Genomic DNA, 24,930 nt, shown 5'->3' with positions numbered 1-24,930 from the left:
CGCGAAATGTGGGTCCGCTGGATGGGCTTGTCCACACTCTCGTTTCGCAGTTGAGTTGTTGGTCCAGGCGCCGTCGTGGGACTTGCTGCCATCCTTGATGACTTTCGTCCACCTGCTGCGGTCTTCGGCCAGCTCCATCCATTTGTCACAGAAAATATTAAATGCGTTTATGTCGAGCTTGATGCAACCTTTAAAGCACAATGGAGGTATTTAGGGGCATACTTGGTATGTTTTATCTCACTAAGTAGTGTGCATCAGGACGAGAGTGGTCCATACGACACAAGTGACCTAGCGATAGTCGGCCGATGTAGTCGAGCGGTTCTAGGCGCTTCAGTCCGGAACCGCGCTGCTGTTACGGTCGCAGGTTCGAATCCTGCCTCTGACATGGATGTGTGGGATGTTCATGCTTGTTAGACTAGTATTTTTGTTGTCACTGTAAGCTTTTGTAGTCCCATTCTCTTATGTGGAACTTTCAGAAAGTGTTCGCCGCTTTTCCAATCCTCACATTTATTTCGCGTTTAGAGAAAGATCCTCTGACACTAGCGAACGGAGGGAGCCAAATTTGGCGACTATATTCAACAAGGACCCATCTAATCTTATGGCAAGCGTATCTGTATCCTTAGCCACAAACAAAACTGCATTCACAAGAGTAAAGAAGTGCAGATTTGCCTCTGAAGGTCGTGTTGAGTACGTGCTAAGGAGCTAGCATCGTCAGCGAATAAAAAAGGTCGCTCACGATAGCGCTGTGATGTGAATAGAGATACGGAGTAAGGTTTCTCGTCAGCATTGATATGTAGATGATGGCGCACCTTTGTCTCAACAGATAAACTGTAACATACTGGTTACCGTGTAGTAGACAAAAATATAACGTTAAAACCGATGTACCTCTGCTTACGGTGGCGCATGAGCGCCGAGTACGCCTAAAACGACGCAGGCTTAGACTAGAATTGCCCTCGACTACCAACAAAATATATACGGGCGTTCTGCACTAGAAACTACTAATCATCACTACCAGACCACAAGAGTGAGATGCGTCGCTTCAGGCGTGCTCAGCGCTCGCGCACTAGTGCTTACAAGGCCTTTGATAACATTGGAATCACTACTGCGGCCACGGAGAAAATAATGTGAAGGTGGAAGTCATTGCTCCCCACGCTGTCGTTGATGTTCCTTGTGTTTTTATAGTAGGTTTTTTGAATTTTTCTCGTTTCAATAACGATAAATTAGTCATGGTTCTGCATGGCTTTCAGTGGTTATTACTCGCTGCGAAGGTATTGATAGTACACATGGCCTTAAAAGTTTTATTAACCGTGACGTTACTTCCCGTACTCTCAGTGCTGTTGAAGTATCCTTTAAGGACATCGGTACTTATTATTATTATTATTATTTTATTATTATTATTATTATTCCACGATGCCTTTTGTATTGAGGACCCATGGACGTCGTAAGATGGTTCAAGATGAAGCTATTTACGTGTGGTGTAAACAATGTGCTGTGCGTAAAAATGTACGACTTGTTCGTGATTTTACTGTATATTATCATAACTGAAGAATCCTGATTTACCAAAAGCAGAGAAGCGATTCTTGTTGCTGCAGCTCTCTGGGGCATCCTGCGATGCTCTCTGTGTGAGGCACCCCTGTGCATCTCTGGGAGTCGCAGCTCGCTTGCGTAGCGCTCCTCACAGTTGTATGTGTCCTGTGGCCTGGGAGTCATTTCCTCGTCAAACTACCATGTTCATACTTCTGACATTTCAATGCTCCACTCAAGGGATAAATATTTATAAGCTAAGAAATTACGATTTCCGAATTATGTATTTGTAGCTTAGTAGTACCGGTTCAGTTACCGATCCAAAAGGAGGATGTTATTTTGTTAGTTCTAGCCTCGTGTCCTGCGCCCATCCGCTGATATACTATTTCCGACAGCAGCAGAGCTAGCGGTATCACCTGATTATACCGTGAGGTTATCATCTGAGTTAAATGGCTGATTTCCTGAATGAGCTGTACATAACCATGTGTGGGGAAAGCGTACTTCAGCGAGGCAGAAGACACCACGCTGTTATGTAACAGAAACGGAACAGACGTACGTAACAGGTCATAGGTATGGAACTCAGGGAAAACATGAGATGAGTTTTGTAGATGTGCTTACCTTGCGAATGGGAAACCTGAGGATGGTCGCCATGTAGGTGGGCAGGTAGGTGATCTGGCCGAAGAAGTTCCAGCCGATGCCCACGTGCATCATGGCGCACGCCCACACGCCGGGGCACTTTATGACGGAGCACCACGGCACCGGCGGCCTCTTCCGCTGTCCCTGCAACACGGGAAATAGACTCACTCGGACGGGATTGCATTCAGATGACTAGCAGGCGGAAATCGTATCCAAAGACTCACAGGCTGAAAGAAATAAGCAACAAGAAGACCGAAACAACTATTGTACAGGGAGTTCCAAAGTGATCTGTACAACTTTGATCTCGTATACTTCAGAAATGAGAATAGGTAGAAAGATGCAGTTTTTGTGCCATAATGTTCACACACACGCAAATAAGATTTTAGCAACTGTTTAACAGTTTCAATGTGTCCGCTATCTGTAGCGTCCAGAATATCTAAGCAATATTACCGTTCTTCGCATGCCCGACCTAGAATGTTCTTATTAACGTGTGTATTGCTGCCCTGAAGCAAACTCGCATATCCTACAGGTCCCGCAGGTAAACACCGTCCTTCACAAAGTTCAAAGAAAATAATCTAATGGGATTATGGCTGGAGATTTTGGAGCCAGGAAATGGGCCCTCCTCTGCCAATTCAGCGACCAGTAAATTGTGCCATCCAAAGCCTGTAAGTAGGCTGTTTACGTTTTCTTATTGGTAACGCTACGTAGCGCTCTGTATGAAAAATCACTGGCTGTGCCGTGTGCAGTCTGTGGCTGGTTTGCATTGTTGTCTGCCATTGTAGTGTTGGGCAGCGGCAGCTGGATGCTAACAGCGCGTAGCGTTGCGCAGTTGGTGGTGAGCTGCCAGCAATGGTGGACGTGGGTAGAGAGATGGCGGAGTTTTGAAATTTGTAAGAATTGGTGTCATGAAGTGATATATATATTATGACTACTAAGGTAAATACATTGTTTGTTCTCTATTAAAATCTTTCATTTGCTGATTGTGCGCCTGCACAGTCAAACAGATGGCTGCTGGCCATCTCTACAAGGACTACAGTGGGTCTACACCTTTGATGACCCACCAATACCATTATTTCTACAAGGACTGCAGTGGGTCTGCATCTCTGGTGGCCCACCAATACCATAATCTCTACTTGGACTACAGTGGGTCTGCTCTGTGGTCACCAACCTTCAAATATTCTTCAAAACTTCGACTGACTCAGCTGTGAGTTTGCTCTGTTGTGGCCCATTACCTGTCTGGATGTCAAGAGTCAGCACTGTCTTTCCGTTGGAAGGACAACACTACTTCTTCAAGACTGCATGGAAATCCACTACTTACATGTGCATTTTCTTTTACTGCTCAGACATTGAGCAAAAACACTGTTATTTTACTATGATGAACGATCAGGACTGTCTTTATGGACTGTGAGAAAATTTTAACTTTTGACCAACATTGTATTAATAAGTATGTGTGTATTTGATATCTTTCTTACTGTAATTATGAAAATTTTTTTCAAATCTGTTATGGCCAGTGCCCAAGACAATTTGTAAAATTTTTTGTGGGGAGCGTGGGGGCTATGTAAGTAGGCTGTGTACGTTTTCTTATTGGTAACGCCACGTAGTGCTCTGTATGAAAAATCACTGGCTGTGCCGTGTGCAGTCTGTGGCTGGTTTGCATTGTTGTCTGCCATTGTAGTGTTGAGCAGTGGCAGCTGGATGCTAACAGCGCGTATCGTTGCGCAGTTGGAGGTGAGCCGCCAGCAGTGGTTGACGTGGGGAGAGAGATGGCGGAGTTTTGAAATTTGTGAGAATTGATGTCATGAAGTGATATATATATATTATGACTATGAAGGTAAGTACATTGTTTGTTCTGTATTAAAATCTTTCATTTGCTAACTATGCCTATCAGTAGTTAGTGCCTTCAGTAGTTTGAATCTTTTATTTAGCTGGTAGTAGTGGCGTTCGCTGTATTGCAGTAGCTTGAGTAACGAAGATTTTTGTGAGGTAAGTGATTTGTGAAACGTATAGGTTAATGTTAGTCAGGGCCATTCTTTCGTAGGGATTTTTGGAAGTCAGATTGCGTTGCGCCAAAAATATTGTGTGTCAGTCTAAGCACAGTCTTCTATAAATTTTTCCATGGGGACGTTTCAAGCCTTCCTACCGCTCGAAGTCCAATAAGAATCATTTGATTGTGTAGGTAATTTCGTAATATTGCCTAAATTGGAGCAGTAAGGGATAAAGCAATATTTCGTCCATAAAGGACGGCGTCACAAGGATTGCGACTCTTGATAAATATGAATAAAACAGTTTTCTGAGCCAGCCACATATTTACTTTGCCATCGAGTGTTTCGAAGGCTCACATCACCATCTTCAGGTGGATAACTGTTTAGTTACGTAGCTGGTTTAGTGAAGAGCATAGACGCCTTTCCACAGCACCAGACACATTTCAAGGCAGGTTACGTTGCGTCTTTTGCTGGTGCTAAAGTTGTGTTTTCAGAAAAGCCACTGTTACACTAAAAAACAAAACAAAAACCTAGAATTTATTAGGGGAAAGTGTACTTAGAGGGGAAGTATTGTCGAAGAAAGGCTGCGTACTGCTGTTTGTTGCATGTGCTCTTCACTGTGTCCTTTGTTTACACTGTCACTTCAGAGCTGTTATAAATATCAGGAATATTCTTGCTTACATTGAATACAAAGATAATCTAAAAGTGAATCTGCTAGAAGTTAGCTTGTCATTACCGAATGTCACAATTCAATGGTGGTATTAAATGATTACATGCTTAAATATATTTTTCTTTAAAAAATGAGTGGGTTGCAAAAGAATACAGACAGGTGCTTAATTCAGCTATTATATTACTCACACACACACACACACACACACACACACACACACACACACACACACACGCGCGCGCGCGCGCGCTCGCGTGTGTGTGTGTGTGTGTGTGTGTGTGTGTGTGTGTGTGTGTGTGTGTGTGTGTGTACGACAATGTTTTTTTATTTTAAAAGTGTGATGGATTGCAACAGAAAATGGACATGGGCACAATACGGTTATTATATTGTACATAACACAGATTGTGACAGATCATACATGTATGTTGAACAAATTGGGAAATAAATAGAAGAATTTAATTAAAGTGCTGCAATTGTAGCTTATGAAAATACTTTAAGTATTTTGTCAAGGCTTTTGAAAAAATTGGTCGCCCCAGTTTCATTGCTCATTTTGAGGAGATTTTATCCAAGTTTCTTTTTGTAGATGTGTATTTCAAGTACTTCATATTGTTGTGTCTTTGCTTCAAAGTGTATAGTACCTTGAAGTTACTTTGTACAGTATCAAATGGATTTTCTGTACAAGTTATATGGGACTCTATTGCAGATTTGTATGGCGTGTTGTATCTGAAGTTGTAGCGTACTTTGAATCGCGTTATGTACAAGGCATTTTCAGAATTTTTGGTACCCCTGTGGCTGGTGTACGATCGTGGTATCACGAGAAATCCGAGGAGTCGGCATCACCAGTCATAGGGGGCCAAAAAGTTCTGGGCAAGGCTTGTACACAATTACTGCGATCTCGACAGTTCATTTTAACTTAAATGTAGTACTTCTTGTCTACCAACAAGCATTTCATTGTCGACCACACAATCACATATTACATGGGCTATGAACGAAAATTTCTGGCTGGATTGAGGATTTATTGGTACGGAGGACGTGGCATATTGTCTCGCCTAGAGAGCCATCGGCCTCCTAACTTGAGGAGTACGCCAGGGAAGTGTGCTGCGACATTTACTTTTCGTAATGTGTAGTAATGAGCTGACAGACAATTTTAAGAGTAACCTCAGACTTTCTGCAGAGGATCTTCTTATCTACATTGAAAAATATGTGCAAATATTCAGGCGGATCTAAGATTTAGCAATGGTGCAAACATCAGCTGATTGCTCTAAATGTGCTCTCCGTCTGAAGAGGCCTGGGAAGGGCCAGAGGTACCGACCGACCGCAATTTCATTCACAGCCGATAGGCAACACTAGATGCAGGTGGTCAGCACACCACTCTCATTGTCGTTGTCAGTTTTCGTGACGGGCGTCGCTACTTCTGAATCAAATAGTTTCTGAATTGACCACGCACGAGCTGAATCCACCCCACTTGCCCACAGCGCTCGGCGCACCCGAATGGTCACCCAACTGCTAACCAAGCCCGACACTACTTAACTTTGGTGATATGACAGAAACCGGTGTCACCATTACGGCAATGGCCTTGGGTACTTAATGGGGTAAACCATATTAGGAGGTCAAAAAATCCGATTTTTATTGCTTAAATCGTTAGCATAACTATCCACGAATACGCGGTCAGAATATCAAAGCGAAATTCGGAATCGTTTAGATTTTATAAGCATAGAACCGAGTGCACATCGCGCACATCAAGGGACGAATTACTGAAGAGATGAAACTTCCTGGCAGATTAAAACTGTGTGCCCGACCGAGACTCGAACTTGGGACCTTTGCCTTTCGCGGGCAAGTGCTCTACCGCCGAGCTACCGAAGCACGACTCACGCCCGGTACTCACAGCCTTACTTCTGCCAGTACCTCGTCTCCTACCTTCCAAACTTTACAGAAGCTCTCCTGCGAGACATGCAGATCTAGCACTCCTGAAAGAAAGGATATTGCGGAGACATGGCTTAGCCACAGCCTGGGGGATGTTTCCAGAATGAGATTTTCACTCTGCAGCGGAGTGTGCGCTGATATGAAACTTCCTGGCAGATCAAAACTGTGTGCCCGACCGAGACTCGAACTTGGGACCTTTGCCTTTCGCGGGCAAGTGCTCTACCAGGAAGTTTCATATCAGCGCACACTCCGCTGCAGAGTGAAAATCTCATTCTGGAAACATCCCCCAGGCTGTGGCTAAGCCATGTCTCCGCAATATCCTTTCTTTCAGGAGTGGTAGTTCTGCATGTCTCGCAGGAGAGCTTCTGTAAAGTTTGGAAGGTAGGAGACGAGGTACTGGCAGAAGTAAGGCTGTGAGTACCGAGCGTGAGTCGTGCTTCGGTAGCTCAGTTGGTAGAGCACTTGCCCGCGAAAGGCAAAGGTCCCAAGTTCGAGTCTCGGTCGGGCACACAGTTTTGATCTGCCAGGAAGTTTCATATCAGCGCACACTCCGCTGCAGAGTGAAAATCTCATTCTGGATACTGAAGAGATATTTAGGTTGCCACACACAACATGCGAATGAAGCTTTTAATTCTACTATTTGGCGATTAGCTCCTAAACACATGCACTCCCGATGAATTAGCATCGTATTTAGCAGCGGACTTATTGACTGAAGGAAATTCATCCCTTCTGATGGTCACGAACGAGGCAGGAATTGTAGCAGGTACGCAAAGCTTCAATTATGCCGAACGAATGGGTAACAAGCGCGTTAGCAGACAGAATGGACGTAGTTCATTGGAATCGAATGAAGGTCGGAAAGCACTGCTGCAAGCGCAAAACGGAGCCTATGAGGAAGAAGAAGGATTACTGAATGGTGCTGGACTCACAGATTAATCGGTAATCATTTTACATTATTGTCAACTTCCTTGAATTTCTAGTTTCCGAGAATTTATTTTTCAAACGCGTTTGTCTCGAAATGACTTTTTTCACATTTGCGTGCAGTCTAACTTAAAAAAGCATCCTTATGAAAATTGATAGTGTGATTATTTATAAAATTACAAATTATATGAACCCACTTGTGAGATGATGTCAGCCGGCCGCGGTGGCCGTGCGGTTCTGGCGCTGCAGTCCGGAACCGCGGGACTGCTACGGTCGCAGGTTCAAATCCTGCCTCGGGCATGGGTGTGTGTGATGTCCTTAGGTTAGTTAGGTTTAAGTAGTTCTAAGTTCTAGGAGACTTATGACCTAAGATGTTGAGTCCCATAGTGCTCAGAGCCATTTGAACCATTTTTTGTTGTAAGGGTATTTTTCTTTGCAATATTACAGAAAAAAATTGTGAAAATGGAAGTAAATTGTTCCAATGACTGCAATTTTTTTATTTTCATTATTTTCACCTGCGTTGAGGTTCATATTCTTAGAAAATAGATTATTAATGTAAAATGAAAATCTTTTGATTTCAGACGAAAATCGGAATGGGTACATTGCACTGAATTGGAGAACTATACTCAAAAGGTTCAGAGGACAACACACCGTAACTTCGTCATTTTTGGCTGAAATTATTCACAAAAATTCACAAAAACTGTTAGGAATTTGGATGAAATGATGGCAAATTTTGATTAAATTCTTATTAATTCTTCCCACCTAAACAAATCCCAAAATATCAGTGTCAAACAGCCTACTAACGTGGTTTCCCCTCTTAAAATGTACATGAATGTAAAAATTGTGCGCTTTGAGACATGACAGTCATTTTTCATTCCACTGTCCATGCTCGTTATCAACTGTGATATTACGTCATATCGTAAGTTAAGACAGAACATAATGTACTGTTTATTGGGGGTGAAAAATTCGCTGTACAATATTTTCTGTTCCTTGATGCATCCCGCTTAGAAATCAAACTTATGGTTATACTTGGGTTCGTATATCATACAGTATTTCAATATACTTGCGCTTAGTGGATGAAGTCTTGCGTAATAGAGTATTTTAATAGGCTTTGTCAAATGTGTGCGAGTAATGTTTCCCCGTGTGTGTGTATCTCCCATAGGTGTTGCGACTTCGTAGACAGTATTTTGGGAAAACAGTTACTGTGTACAGAGGTCTACAGAAAAATGTAGACACTCTTTTTATAGTCAATTTCAGTGGAACAACATGACAGATTGTTACAATTCTCGCACGGAGGAGGGGAGAAAGGGAGAGGTTATTTTATGTAATCAAAGTGACCTCCATTAGCAGCCAAACAACGTCGATGCCGCTGAACTGTTGACCGAACTACAGCTGTCAGTATTGCCAGTGTGATAGCCGCTCAGGGCGCCTCGGTTGTTTCTTCTAACTATTTAAGTGTAGCTGGCTTCCGTTGACAAACTTCATTTTTCAGGATTCCCCATTGATAGACGTCAAAAGGTGTTAAGTGTGGAGACCGTGGTGGGTACTCACCAGCTCCTCTGGACGTATCTTATGTGCACGTCGATTTTCATCCCAGTAGTCTCTCAAACCCCAGTGGTAGTGAAGCAGAGCACCACCATGTTGTGGGTAAAATCTTTCATTGCCAGACACCTCTCGGATGGCTGGCAGAATCGATGTTTGCAGCATATGAAGATACACATCACTAGTTACGGTACTTTCCAAGAATAATGGGCCAATCAAACCGCGCGATGACAGGCAACACCACCCATTAACCCCCTGTAGATTAACATGTTTGTCCACTTGAGTGTGAGGTTTTCAGGAGCCCAACACACGCAGTTGTGGCGTCTTACAGTACCGTTCAGTTTGAACTGCGCCTCATCAGAACCGGAGAACCATCCGCGTGAAGCATGCCTTCAAACTACTCGCAGTACATCCTTCGTCCTCGTTCATAGTGTGCAGAAATTTTGGAATTCGTCGTACACTTAATCGGCTTAACCCGCTTTCACGTGCACCCTGCTTCCCAGATTTCTGAGATGATCTAGTACAATGTTTCAACAGAGCAGCGCTGGAAGTTGGACTTGTTGAGGTTTTTGGTCCTGAACAGTACCGTTAGCTTCAAATTCATCCTGAATACGATAACTTGACGTTGTACCTCCATCATGTTTTCGTACTTCCAGTACTACATCAATACGGCCTTGCGTTGCAAGAATGACGTCTTATTTCATTCATTGCTGCATTTTCATCTGCTGGAAAACGTACCTCAGGATCTGCGGAGAGACCAATGGACTACGTTAACGTGCAAAACTGGAACGGTGTGTTACGTTGTTCCAAAGATGTTAACTATCAAAGAGTGTCTACATTTTCTGACCGCTCTGCTTTTGCGGCTCTTACGAAGGCTCAGTGAATTCTGGTAATAGGCACATTGGTTTTGACTGGAAATCAACACAGTCTGCTTATACTGGACGAGTTTAGTATTTATTTGCTAGCCAAAAAACCCATGGCTATTATTTAATTCAAAGTATACGAATGTGGCACCAGAAGGAGGTCAACGACAGCACAGCTCGTGCGGTGAAAGAAAAGCAGTGGAATTTCAAGAGAGTGACAGTGCTTGCCTTTGGCTTAGCTAACTGCCTATGCAGCAAGCCCTTTTCTATACAGATATACTTGTGCTTTACACGTTACTTGTAAGTACCGCTGCAAAACATGTACACAAGTGTACGAGCTATAACTTCGCAAAAAGTAGGACGTTAGTTTTCTACGTTTACCACAACAATGAGTCGCAATTAGAACCAGTCAACACTAATACGTGGGTATTACACTTGGTAAATAAGAAATTGATTACATTGGCTAAGTCATAAGTAAATCATGTGGCAGACTTCGATTGGCTAAAATATACTGGGAAATGAAGGCAGTCTACAAAGGAAGTAAGAGGAGCTTGACTGGCTGAGCAGACTGCTCTAGAGAGATGTAGTCGACTGAGCAGTCAGTTACTTTTTTCTAGAACAGCCTGCTCAGTCAGCCCAGCTCCTATCTTCATCGTGGACTACAAAGTCTGAAGATGATGCAAGTACAATAAATTGAAACCGGTCACCAGTTTAAATAAAATATTTATGGGATAAAGATTATTTTAGCAAAATTTCATTGATATTCCTAAGATCGTGTTTTCCATTCCAGAAAATATTTAGTCACAGGTTAGTCTGACTCACAGAAAACCGTCCCGGAAATGCTGAAAATCGTGAATTGGCACTGGTTGGACGATAGACGCCAGTTATCTCACCAAAGCCAACCTAAGAAGATTCAACACCCAAAATTAGGAGAAGAATCCCCAAATAGAACGGAGCCTCCTGCAAGACAAAATTAAACTGCAGCGCAGAGACAGGCATTTCGTCGCCTTCGGAAAAGTGCTCCTATCGGACCCCAAAAAGGCACATGTGCCCCTGTTGAAAAGACTCTCACTGATAAGTGGGTTACCAGCTACATCATTCTACCTTCCTCAACATCTTTAAAAATTTTGGCATGTCAACGTATTCATGCTCTTTTGAACGTGAAGCTCACTTCTCACTCTCACAAACTCTAACTCTAACTCGCTCATACCCGTCGGCCCATCCAATCTCACTTGCCCATTGTCACTGTCTCATTCATGCCATCTTATTGTCATTATCTCTATGTGTCTCTCTAACGTCTCTGTCTACTGTCTCACAGCCAAACTCTCCTTCGTTCTGTCCCAATACTACTGTCTGCTATCATTGTCACTGTCTCCCTCCTGCTCTCTTTCACAACTACTACCTCATTCATTCCTTCCCACTGCTGCTGTCTCTTCTGTCACTTTCTCTTCCTTGTTGTCACTGTCATAAACTGTCTCTTATTATCACTGGCTCTCACTCACTTCCACTTTCTCCTTCTCTTTATCCCTTTCTCACTGACGTTAGCTCCTTCATTCGTTTCCTAGCACTGTTCTGTCACTATCAGTGTGTTTCACTGTCACTCTGTCCCTCTCTTTCTTTCACTTTAACATTGTCTTCTGCGTTTCTATATCACAACCACAGTCTACTATCTTCCAGAACTATCTACTTTCACGCCTTTTTCCCACTGTCAACGTCTCCTTCTCTTTCAGCATAAAAAAGCGCGAATATATATGCATGTCAAAATTTTTGTGAAAATTTTAAAAGGTACCAGCTAGTTGAATGTGGTCAATTACAGTCATTGGAAAAGGAATGGACAAGGTACAGGGACACAGTACTAGAAGTGGCTAAAGAATGTCTTGGAACAGTGGTGTGTAAAAGTAGGATGAAGCAAACAGCTTGGTGCAATGACAAAGTCAAGGCAGCCTGTGAAAGGAAAAAGAAGGCGTATCAAAAATGGCTACTTACTAGAACTCAGGTAGACAGATTAAGTTATGTTGAAGAAAGAAACAAAGCCAAACAGATCATTGCAGCATCCAAGAAGAAATCTTGGGAAGACTTTGGAAACAGGTTGGGGACTATGGGTCAAGCTGGAGTGTAATTAGCAGTCTTCGAAAGGGAGGTAAGAAGGAAATGACAAGTACTTTGGACAGATCAGGAAAACTGCTGGTGAATCCTGTGGATGCCTTGGGCTGATGGAGAGAATATATTGAAGAGTTGCTCAATGTAGGTGAAAATACGATCAGTAATGTTTCAGATTTTGAGGTAGAACGGGATAGGAATGATGATGGAAATAGGATCACATTTGAGTAAGTGCAGAAAATGGTCAATAGACTGCAGTACAATAAAGCAGCTGGGGTGGATGAAATTAAGTCGGAACTCATCAAATACAGTGGACTCTCAGGTCTTAAATGGCTACCCAGGATAATTGAAATGGCCTGGGAGTCGGGACAGGTTCCATCAGACTGGACAAAAGCAGTAATCACACCAATCTTTAAATGGGAACAGGAAAGATTGTAACAACTACAGAGGTATCTCTTTAATCAGCGTTGTGGGTAAAATCTTCTCAGGTATTGTTGAAAGGAAAGTGCGAGTATTAGTTGAGGACCAAGTGGATGAAAATCAATGTTGGTTTAGAACTCTTAGAGGTTGTCAGGACCAGATGCTTACGGCAAATAATGGAGAAGTGTTATGAGTGGAACAAGGAATTCTATCTATGCTTTACAGATCTAGAAAAGGCATATGACCGTGTTCCTAGGAGGAAGTTATTGTCTGTTCTACGAGATTATGGAATAGGAGGCAAACTTTTGCAAACAATTAAAGGTCTTTACGGGGATAGTCAGACAGCAGTTAGAGTTGACGGTAAATTGAGATCATGGTTCAGAGTAGTTTCAGGGGTAAGACAAGGCTGTAATCTGTTTCCACTGTTGCTCATATTATTTATGAATCATATGTTGAAAACAATAGACTGGCTGGGTGAGATTAAGATATGTGAACACAAAATAAGCAGTCTTTCATATGCAGATGACTTAGTTGTGATGGCAGATTCGATTGAAAGTTTGCAAAGTAATATTTCAGAGCTAGATCAGAAATGTAAGGAGTATGGTATGAAGATTAGCATCTCCAAAACGAAAGTAATGTCAGTGGAAAAGAAATATAAACGGATTGAGTGCCAAATAGGAGGAACAAAGTTCGAACAGGTGGACGGTTTCAAGTATTTGGGATGCATATTCTCACAGGATGGCAACATAGTGAAAGAACTGGAAGCAAGGTGTAGCAAAACCAATGCAGTGAGCGCTTACGATCTACTCTCTTCTGCAAGAAGGAAGTCAGTACCAAGACTAAGTTATCTGTGCACCGTTCAATCTTTCGACCAATTTGTTTTATGGGAGCGAAAACTGGGTGGATTAAGGTTACCTTATCAACAAGGTTGAGGTTACGGATATGAAAGTAGCTACTATGATTGCAGGTACTAGTAGATGGGAACAATGGCAGGAGGGTGTCCACAATGAGGGAATCAAAGAAAAATTGGCAGTGAACTCTATAGATGTAGCAGTCAGGGCGAACAGGCTTAGATGGTGGGGTCATGTTACACGCATGTGAGAATCAAGGTTACCCAAGAGACTCATGGTTTCAGCAGTAGAGGGTAGGAGGAGTCGGGGCAGACCAAGGAGAAGGTACCTGGATTCGGTTAAGAATGATTTTGAAGTAATTGGTTTAACATCAGAAGAGGCACCAATGTTAGCAGTGAATATGGGATCGTGGAGGAATTTTATGAGGGGGCTATGCTCCAGACTGAACGCTGAAAGGCATAATCAGTCTTAAATGATGATGATGATGATGATGATGATGATGATGATGATGATGATGATGATGATGATGATTTAAAAGGTGCCGATGAAGGCAAATGGAGCAGCTGGTACCCACGTTACAGTCAAAGCCCTTTAAGCAGCAGCATATTCACCTTTTTGTGCTCTGATAACAGTATGTTTTCTTTGGCTGACTTATTTTTCTCGTTACAGCAGGACATGTCACTCAGACGAAAAGAATTTCATGGATCAGAAAAAATTTGTTTACTTAGGTGACATTGAAATAACACAAAACTAATTTTACATCTCAGACAGGATTTTGTTCATGTACTTCGGAAATCTTCTGATGACAGTAAAGGCTATTTCTCCAAGCTATGTCACTTTATAACCAACATTTCCGCATCTCCAAAGGATTTTACGTGCATGTTTTACTTATGCAACTACGGTAATTTAGATCGTATCTGTATCTATCTGTATCTCGGAAACGGATAAAGATATCAAGAAACTTCTCAAGTTCTGTCGAGATCGGTATATTAGGAATATATCGTAAAAATTACAGCCATTTGCTGTGCATAGCCGTCTTCGATCCGCTGTTTAGTTTTGGTACCCAAAAAATGGTTTGGGTACCCAAAAACCAAATTTTTCGGGTTCTCTAAGAAACCACCAATGAACTAAATGATGCCTCCATAAGCCCCTTAAAGTGCACCGTAGACAATGTCTAATGCAAAGAGAACCAACTAATTTACTTCATTTCATCTGGATGAACCTTCGATCCTGCACTGAAGGATATTTACCGTAAGACGATCCTTCTGTTGAGTGTACAAATGGCCGCTAGCCCAAGGGCTATCCAGCACACTTGATCTCTTTTATGTGCGCGGGTTTGCAAGACACCATGCAGTAGTGCATGTTATCGCGTGCACACCAGTTCTTGTTGTACTCAGTAAGCGAACAGCAGATGAAGAAACTCTAATATCTGGTCCAATGCGTTCTCTATCATACAGTTCGCAATTGTTTTCCGAGTATGTATGTGGATGTAGATACGAGTTCGGTGCGCGACGAATTTTTTTCCCTTGGCAGCAAAGGGGAGGAAGCAGAGGGGCAGTTGTCCTCTTCTGCCTCAAGCGAAGAGTTTGAGTAGTCCAGGACCAAGCGAAAGTAACGTCAATGGAACGGCAATGTGTGAGACGACGATGCTTATTAATCGAATTTAATAGTCACCAATGCATCAATATAGAATGTAAGGGGAAGTAGTACGTGTCGTATGCTTCAATGTGGCCTTTTCTGATTGGTGAAATTCGGCTGACTTCGGGCCACTATGGAACGTTTACGCTCGTTGCAGACCTTAGTTGCGCAGCAATATTGTGCATCGCATCAATAAGGTATCCATTAAGAAAGTTGTGTTCAGTTGTGTGTGTTACTTTGCCAAGTTTTCTAATTATTATTAGTCATCAAATGCACTAACTCAATATACGTCCCTCTTTTTTATGAACTGCAAGCTGGCTGCTCTGGGAGGAGGTGGCAGAATTTATTCCAGCAGCCCATGTGCCTCTCACAAGATTTTTCTTCCAGCATCCTTCGCAAAATAGGCACCTTGCAATGTACGAATCGCTTACGTAGTGAAAACTAAGTTGACTGATAAGTAAGAAATGACGGGACATTCCAGGGAATCTGCGAGGAAAGGAATATATGGAAGAAGAAGGGACAGGATAATAGGGCATCTGTTAAGACAACAGGGAATAACTTCCGTGGTACTAGAGGGAGCTGTTAAAGGTAATAACTGTACAGGAAGACTGGAAACTGGATGATTGGAAGGATATTGGAATACATTCAGAAAATAAGTAAGGACGTAGTTTGCAAGTGCTACTCTGAGATAAAAAGCTTGCCATCGGAGTTCTTGGCGGGCCATATCAAACCAGTCAGAAGACTGAAAAAAAGATAATATGTTGGTGGAGTGGAGCACTGACCTGCATCTTGTCCGTGCCGACTGAGGCCTCGATGTAGCGGCGCTCCTCTTCGGAGATCCACGGATGGTCTGCGGGAGAGTCGTAGACAAGCGCGAGCCACGGCACGTACCACAGCAGGGCGATGGCACCGAACACGTAGAAGGCCAGCGGCCAGCCGCCGGCCAGGTTAGAGTCGCACAGCAGGCCCGACACGGGCAGGCAAATGCTCAGGCCCAGGTAGCTGCCTGCCGCAGACACACAGAAACACGTACACTGCCGCTCATCAAACAGTCACAAGCAACGACCAGAGCTGTAAAACTACCGTAGGCTACAACGGAGTATCATAAGTAAACATAGATTTGCCAAGTAGCCTAAGATCGTAAACGCATTACCTTTACGTAAGGTATGTTGCAGCAGTGTCAGGCGCTATCTCGTTTCGGCCTTTTCTCAGTGTATGCGATCAGCATAATTGCACAATGTGGTGCCACACAGCGTGACACTGCACAGAACTGGCGCTAATAGCATAGGCAACCGAGTAAGGTGGCACAGTGGTTAGCATACTGGACTCGCATTCTGGAGGACGACGGTTCAATCCCGTCTCCGGCCATCCTGATTTAGGTTTTCCGTGATTTACCTAAATCGCTTCAGGCTAATGCCGGGATGGATCCTTTGAAAGGCCACGGCCGATTTCCTTCCCCATCCTTCCCTAACCCGAGCTTGCGCTCCGTCTCTAATGACCTCATTGTCGACAGGACGTTAAACATTAAATCTCCTCCTCCCTAATAGAATAGGCACATAGGAAATACACACGACACAGGTCTGTAAATCCACAGTATTGGTGATAAGTCGAGAAAACCGTCCCGAAACATATGTGCTACAAAACGCCACTCTTTCCTGTGCGTGTACCCCGACATCAATATGGCATATGATTACCATGCACACGTACACAGGCCACACAACGGGTTGTCATACTTCGGACCAGGTGGTCGAGCAGCTTCTGGGGTATAGCCTCCTATTCTCGCACTCATTCTCTCGGAGCTCCTGAAGTGTCGTAGGGGTTTGAAGACGTGCAGCTATAAGTCGACCGAGAGCATCCCAGACGTGCTCGATGGGTTATAGGTCTGGAGAACAGGCAGACCACTCCATTTACCTGATATCTTCTGTTTCAAGGTACTCCTCCACGATGGCTGCTCGCTGGGGCCGTGCGTTATCATCCGTCAGGAAAAGGTGGACGTATGATGCAAAACGACGTCCCGATACACCTGATCTGTTACAGTTCCTCTGTCAAAGACATTCAGGGGTGTACGTACACCAATCATAATCCCACTCCACACCATCAAACCACGACCTTCATACAGGTCCCTTTCAACGACATTAAGGGGTTGGTATCTAGTTCCTGGTTCACGCCAGATGAAAACCGGGCGAGAATCACTGTTCAGACTACATCTGGACTCGTCCGTGAACATAACCTGTGGCCACTGTTCCAATGACCATATACTATGTTCTTGACACAAGGCTTTAAGGGCTCTCCTGTGACCAGGGGTCAGTGGAATGCACCTTGCAGGTCTCCGGGCTAATAAACGATGTCTGTTCAGTTGTCTGTACACTGTGTGTCTGGAGACCACTGTTCCAGTGACTGCGGGAGGGTCCTGAGCAAGGCTACCTGCCGTATTCCGTGGCCGTCTGCGGGCCCTGGTGGTGAGATATCGGTCTTCTTGTGGTGTTGTGCACTGTGGACGTCCCGTACTGTAGCGCCTGGTCACGTTTCCTGTCTGCTGGAATCGTTACCAAAACCTTGAGATCACACTTTGTGGCACACGGAGGACCGGGCTACGGCCTTTTATGTTTGACCATCCTACAGCCGCCCTAATAATCTACCCCTCATAACGTCATCAATATGTGTTCCTTGAGCCATTTTCAACACACATTCACCATTAGCACGTCTGAAAACTTACTTGCTGCACCGTACTCTGTCATACACCAAAACACCCCCGCGTATGTGGACTGTTGCCAGAGCCACCGTGCGACGACCGCAGGTCAAATGCACCGTATGCTCATACCCCGAGGTGATTTCAACCCGCAAACCGGCCACCAGAGCGTTGTTTCAACATGTATCAGCATTATCCACAATTTATGAGCATGATTGTATAGTCCCCTAAAAACTGAAAGTGCCGAACCATCTACAAACTGAGGGAAGATAAAAAAAAGGCCACATAACTCATTAAACACATTTGTTCTACATTGTTATCCCCTTCCTTGCTATTTAAAAATAAATATTATTTGTAGCAAAATTGAAATTGTCAATGTATCATCGAGGCTTTATTCGAAAAATTTTGAATAGTAGCATTAAACAGAGGAGTCTTGTAGTACAAATTTCGAAAATAATTAGATGTATCATATAGCACTGGAAAACACAAGTTCCCGAAAAAATGTAAAATTAAAAAAGAAGGGCAAAACAAAAACATATCGAACGTGGCTTTAACGCCATGAAACCGGTAATAAAGTAATAAAGGACCAAAATCCATCTGAAGCGGTTATTAATACCCAACATGAATACTCATACCTGGGGTTGCACCACCTACAAGGTTGTCTGCATATCAAACATCGCTTCAATACTTCGTTGAGCTGATATAGAACATGTTTCTAGTACTCAAAAAAGATTTTCGCACTCATCAATAAGAACAGGAAAATCTTGCGTTTCATTATAATGAAGAATGTTCTACTGAGTGCAAAGTACCAGCAATAATCATACTTACTTTTTTCATGGTTGTGCATGTAAACTGTACTTGCATCGAAGTTAACAGCTTTGATTACATAAAGGCGCAGAAGGCACAAGAACAATTATTTTTGTTGCTTACAAAGTGCAATTTATAAGGATATAAAATACGGAATGGATTAACACTGAAAGATGTGAGGTCTTAATTACGTGCGAAACAAACATGAAACGAAGTCGTCGTCTCTCAGTTAGTCTATTAAGTGTTCATTTATGTTTCTTTCCCTACCAGTCTTACCAATACCACCGGCAATCCTAACATTTACTACGACATTCATGTGCTGTACGACAACAATCGAACCGTGGTTTTGGTAGAGCGCAACTCTAACGACAACAAAATTGTTACAAAATCCGATCAGAAGCAAAGCTCTCCAAAACCACAATCAGTACCCTATAAGCAGTGCTTGGCTCACGGTATTCATCAGACTTACAGAAGCTAAGATTCCTCGTCACAATTAAGTCATGGAATAATCAAAGTCCTACCTTTTTTTTTAGTATCCCCCATCTGCATTGATATTTCTGCATTGGATCAGATTTTCACATTCTTTCCGGCCATTTAATTTAGTACATTAGAGGCGTCTGCAAATAAAAAGTTTTGTGTCAGTTCTATATGATACTGTATCTTCCTATCCCGCATATTCACGTAAGGTGTCGTTCCAAACACGATCCAGCAAAGAGATGCCACTGCCTTCCCTTGAAGTGCATTTCCAGTGCGAGTAATCTGTAAATTTTTCATTCGTTTAGAGCCCAATTCTCTGCTCATACTCTCAAGTATTGTCGTACATAATACTTTTCGTATTCTGTGTTACACTTTTACTCCAGATTAAATGATAGCTGACATATTTTACACGTACCTGACGGATTTTGCTGTCTTCAAATGGTATAAGAACAGAACATATATGTAAAACATAGAAATTTTGGAGATTACGTCGGTAAGTTAACAACAGCTAATTGTTCACAGGCAAAACATACTGAATTTCTTCACGTGACAGATGTCATAAAGATTTATTTCGCTTTCTGCGGAAGTATTGACAATACCAGTGAAAACTGTGAATTGGATATTTCACTACTGGCCATTAAAATTGCTACACCACGAAGATGACGTGAGACGCGAAATTTAACCGACAGGAAGAAGATGCTATGATATGCAAATAATAAGCTTTTCAGAGCATTCACACAATGTTGGTTCGGGTGGCCAGCAGTTGACCGGCGTTGCCTGGTGAAACGTTGTTGTGATGTCTCGTGTAAGGAGGAGAAATGCGTATCATCACGTTTCCGACTTTGATAAAGGTCGGGTTGTAGCCTATCGCGATTGCGGTTTATCGTATCGCGACTTTGCTGCTCGCGTTGGTCGAAATCCAGCGACTGTTAGCAGAATATGGAATCGGTGGATTCAGTAGGGTAATACGGAACGCCGTGCTGTATCCCAATGGCCTCGTATCACTAGCAGTCGAGATGACAGGAATCTTATCCGCATGGCTATAACGGATCGTGCAGCCACGTCTCGATCTCTGAGTCATCAGATGGGGACGTTTGCAAGACAACAACCATCTGCACGAACAGTTCGACGACGTCTGCAGCAGCATGGACTATCATCTCGTAGACCATGGCTACAGTTACCCTTGACGCTGCGTCGAAGACAGGAGCGCCTGCGATGGTGTACTCAACGACGAACCTTGGTGCACGAATGGGAAAACATTTTTTCGGTTAATCCAGGTTATGTTTACAGCACCATCATGGTCGCATCCGTGTTTGGCGACATCGCGGTGAACGCAAATTGGAAGCGTGTATTCGTCGTCGCCATATTGGGACCCAGCGTGATGGTATGGGGTGCCATTGGTTACACGTCTCGGTCACCTCTTGTTCGCGTTGACGGCCCTTTGAACAGTGGACGTTACATTTCAGTTATGTTATGACCCGTGGCTCTACTCTTCATTCGATCTCTGCGAAACACTACATTTCAGCAGGATAAAGCACGACGGCTTGTTGCAGGTCCTGTACGGGCCTTTCTGGATACAGAAAATGTTCGACTGCTGCTCTGGCCAGCACATTCTCCAAATCTCTCACCAACTGAAAACGTGTGGTCAATGGTGGCCGAGCAACTGGCTCGTCACAATACGCCAGTCACTACTCTTGATGAACTATGGTATCGTGTTAAAATTGCATGGACAGCTGTACCTGTACACGCCATCCAAGCCCTGTTGACTCAATGCCCATCCGTATCAACGCCGTTATTACGGTCAGAGGTGGTTGGTCTGGGAACTGATTTCTCAGGATCTATGTACCCAAACTGCGTGAAAATGTAATCACATGATAGGTCTAGTACAATATATTTGTCCAACACGTTTATCATCTACATTTTTTCTTGTTGTAGTAATTTTAATGGCCAGTAGTGTGAAAGTCTGTCTTTCTTTTTGCGACAGATCGGTCTTTACTCATCGGAAAAAACGTCTTTTGTGGCAGCGACCACAACGGCAGACGGCAGTAAAGTGCATTGGAGCACAAAAAACTTAGCATTGGCTGAATGGCTAACCCAGGGTAGAATTTAAAAATTTTAAATGCTTCATAATCCACTCATTAAGAGCTGTAATCTTACGTTAAATGTTTAACACAATAAATCAAGTACTATAGTTAGGAAGAGTGTATATGTCTGGAGCCACTACATTTTCATTATTCATGCTGTAAAATTTCAGCATCAGGTATGATTTTTAAATTCATCACTTGTTTCTACTAACTACATTCACGACAAATATTACTGACAGTTTGCACATATATTACTGACTGTGCCTGTAAAATTATATGATTGTACACCTGCAAAGTTATACGATTGTACGTAGAATAGTCCATGAGATAAGACGTCATAAACATTCAGAAATGTGAGAAACGTGCTTTTCCTTACAACGGAGAGCAATATACCCAGACTAAACTCGCTTAGTGACCGTTAGTGAGGGCAAATAGCAATTCATAGATAATTTCAAACTTTTTAAAACGTCGAGCTTCAAGTAATTAACTCATTAACTCATTTGTCAAGAAATCAGACGCCTGAATCTGTTTCGTACATTACAGGGGACTGTAACAAAGAAATTTTGTGTCAGTTCTCTCTGATATTGTTTCTTCCTAGCCCGCATATTGTCGAAAGGTATATAAAGAATTGGGGTTTGACTAGTAATCTACAATCAGTAGCCCACCAGCACTGATTATTTTAAAGAATCAACCTCCTTTCTACAAAACAGCTTCAAATATTATTGGAAAGTTGTTGGAAGTCGCTAAGCAGTCTCATTCTCAAAGTCTAGAACAAAGTCTGGGAAATCTGCGTAAGTTGAGCTACGTGGCCTCAAGATATACTCATTACCTCAAACAGACGTCACATTGTTGAATCGTCATGTAATGAATGAGGAAAATAAAATTACTAAAGCTCTTCCTTATCAACAAATCGCTCCATCTAGTTGTCTTTTGTGCTCGACTGATAGTCCAGAACTCTTATTTCCATGCCACGTTATGACCTTCCAGACAATTACATATAACGAAACATCGCTGTAAGTATATTGTCGAAACAAAATAAACAGTATTCCCCCCAAAATTAAACAAAACAAAATAAAACTCATAACACTGATTTGCACTCGTCACCTAACCACTGGTGAAACTTGAACGTGCAGTAAATTGTTTAAATAACTTACTAAGCAACACACAGTAATCACTTGAAGACACTACGTCGTTAATCTCGTACGTCCCTATCGCCACATTATAGTGAAAGTTCAAATCATCCTGAACACCCAAAGAATCTCCAACATGTGTTTAACATCTTGATCATTGAAACGCATATTCCTACCATTAATCACAACAAAAGTTCACTTGAAATCACGAAACTCTAATACCATCCCTAACAAATGTAGAAAATCTAAAAATAGTAGTGGAAAATGCTTCCTCTTTTAACCACCATAACACATCACTGTTAACAGTGAATGGTTGAACTCCATTGATCTCTTACGGACTGCTCCTCTTTTGTTCTACCCTGCGGTTTCTTAACCCTCTGTTTTGGTACATCATTCGAAATCTTTGTTCCTGTGACAATTGTTCCCCTTCAATTTGGTAGGAAACACACCCCTAAAACTATGCCCATGCAAAACTCACTTAGGTTACTACCTGGCACAATACGTTAATAGGCAGTGCTCTTCATTCCCCTCATCATAACGCTAAACGCGGACTGAAGCCTTCTTCCAAGATTGCATTTCCTTCCGACCTGTGGGGCTGCATCACGGTTTGTCCCCCCCCCCCCCTCCCCCAAACTTCCACCATCATTTTTGTGAGCCTCCACGTCCTCAAGCACACTCTCCTGAAAGTATTTAGCCTTGAAGACCCAATCAGTAGGCCGACAACCGTTTTTATTCTGCAACTCCACCCCTTCTTCTGAGGATGTAAAGCCACCACAGATGTCCAAACATCTGCATTCATCCGAAGTAAACCACTACTCACATCTGCAACAGACGCAACCTCATCGATTGACTCTTGTGCATCCTCCGCAGTATTTACAACAAAATCACTCTCTGTTATTCCACTCTGCACGATACAAAAATCAGTAACCCATGCAATTCCGTTCCATTTGACTCAAGATCCACGGCCTGTGAACGACACACATTATCACCCAGTGTGATAGGTAATACTGCACTTAAATTAGTCATGTTATTGTCCACACATTTACTTGAGAAAACCATAATTCATTTACAAGGATCCCCTAGATTGCGATTTTGAAATCTCAATCTTTAATAAGGCGCATTTCAAAGTATTGAGTTAGCAATTACGACAGGAAAAATAATAGCTACTAACGACTCACCAAGTGCATTAGGCGAGCGACAGAGAATAAGTGTCCGATACTTGCAGAGACCAAACTCCTATAGGACGTATGTATTTCTTTTCACAAAATGGACGTTGGTGATATTCAGGAACTGTTCGACACAAACCATAACAACACAATGAACACAGAATGAAAAATTGCGCGCCACTGTGATCACAAACGTTCGCAGTATCAAGATGGAAGGCGCGCCCTTTGGGAGCTACAAACCGTGCAGGGTGTTCAGCTAGGTATCCACTCTTAAAGAAGGCATATGCAGGGTGGTCCATTGATAGTGATCGCGCCAAATACCTCACGAAATTAGCATCAAAGGAAAAAACTACAGATAACGAAACTCGTCTAGCTTGAAGTGGGAAACCAGATAGCGCTATGGTTGGCCCTCTAGATGGTGCTGTCATAGGTCAGACGGATATCAACTGCGTTTTTTTTAAATAGGAACCCCCATTTTTATTACATATTCGTGTAGTGCGTAAAGAATTTGAATGTTTTAGTTGGACCACTTTTTTCGCTTTTTGATAGATGGTGCTATAATAGTCACAAACGTATAAGTACGTGGTATCACGTAACATTCCGCCAGTGCGGACGGTATTTGCTTCGTGATACATTACTCGTGTTAAAATGGACCGTTTACCAATTGCGAAAAAGGTCGATATCGTGTTGATTATGGATATTGTGATCAAAATGCCCAACGAATGTTTGATATGTATGCTGCTCGGTATCTTGGACGACATCCTCCAAGTGTCCGGATCGTTCGCCGTATAATTACGTTATTTAAGGAAACAGGAAATGTTCAGCCACATGTAAAACGTCAACCACGACCTGCAACAAATGATGATACCCAAGTAGGTGTTTTAGCTGCTGTCGCGGCTAATCCGCACATCAGTAGCAGACAAATTGTGCGAGAATCGAGTATCTCAAAAACGTCCGTGTTGAGAATGCTACATCAACATCGATTGCACCCGTACCATATTTCTATCCACCAGGAATTGCACAGCGACGACTTTGAACGTCGTGTGCAGTTCTGCCAATGGGCACAAGAGAAATTACGGGAAGATGACAGATTTTTTGCACGCGTTCTATTTAGCGACGAAACGTCATTCACCGACAGCGATAACGTAAACTGTCATAATATGCACTACTGAGCAACGGAAAATCCACAATGGCTGCGACAAGTGGAACATCAGCGACCTTGACGAGTTAATGTGTGGTGCGGCATTATGGGAGGAAGGATAATTGGCCCCCATTTTATCGATGGCAATCTAAATGGTGCAGTGTATGCTGATTTCGTACGTTATGATCTACCGATGTTACTACAAGATGTTTCACTGCATGGCAGAATGGCGATGTACTTTCAACATGATGGATGTCCGGCACATACCTCGCCTGCGGTTGAAGCGGTTTTGAATAGCATATGTCATGACAGGTGGATTGGTCGTCGAAGCACCATACCGTGACCCGCACGTACACCTGATCTGACGTC

At 42.9% G+C, this 24,930-nt stretch overlaps 1 protein-coding gene across 2 annotated transcripts in view; it reads right to left on the bottom strand.

The window, feature by feature from the left end:
- Positions 1-24,930, bottom strand: part of LOC126354163 (putative inorganic phosphate cotransporter) — a 195,266-nt gene that overhangs the window by 56,306 nt on the left and 114,030 nt on the right. For both annotated transcript variants that reach the window (XM_050003584.1, XM_050003585.1), the window contains exons 5-6: positions 15,850-16,073; positions 2,143-2,304 (exon numbers count right to left, since the gene is read on the bottom strand). In XM_050003584.1, coding sequence (XP_049859541.1) covers positions 2,143-2,304; positions 15,850-16,073 — 386 coding nt within the window. The remainder of the gene's footprint in view (positions 1-2,142; positions 2,305-15,849; positions 16,074-24,930) is intronic.

The sequence above is a fragment of the Schistocerca gregaria genome, chromosome 3 (genome assembly GCF_023897955.1).
Source record: "Schistocerca gregaria isolate iqSchGreg1 chromosome 3, iqSchGreg1.2, whole genome shotgun sequence".
In the NCBI taxonomy this organism is placed as follows: domain Eukaryota; kingdom Metazoa; phylum Arthropoda; class Insecta; order Orthoptera; family Acrididae; genus Schistocerca; species Schistocerca gregaria.
This window is presented reverse-complemented; position numbering and strand designations above follow the sequence as displayed.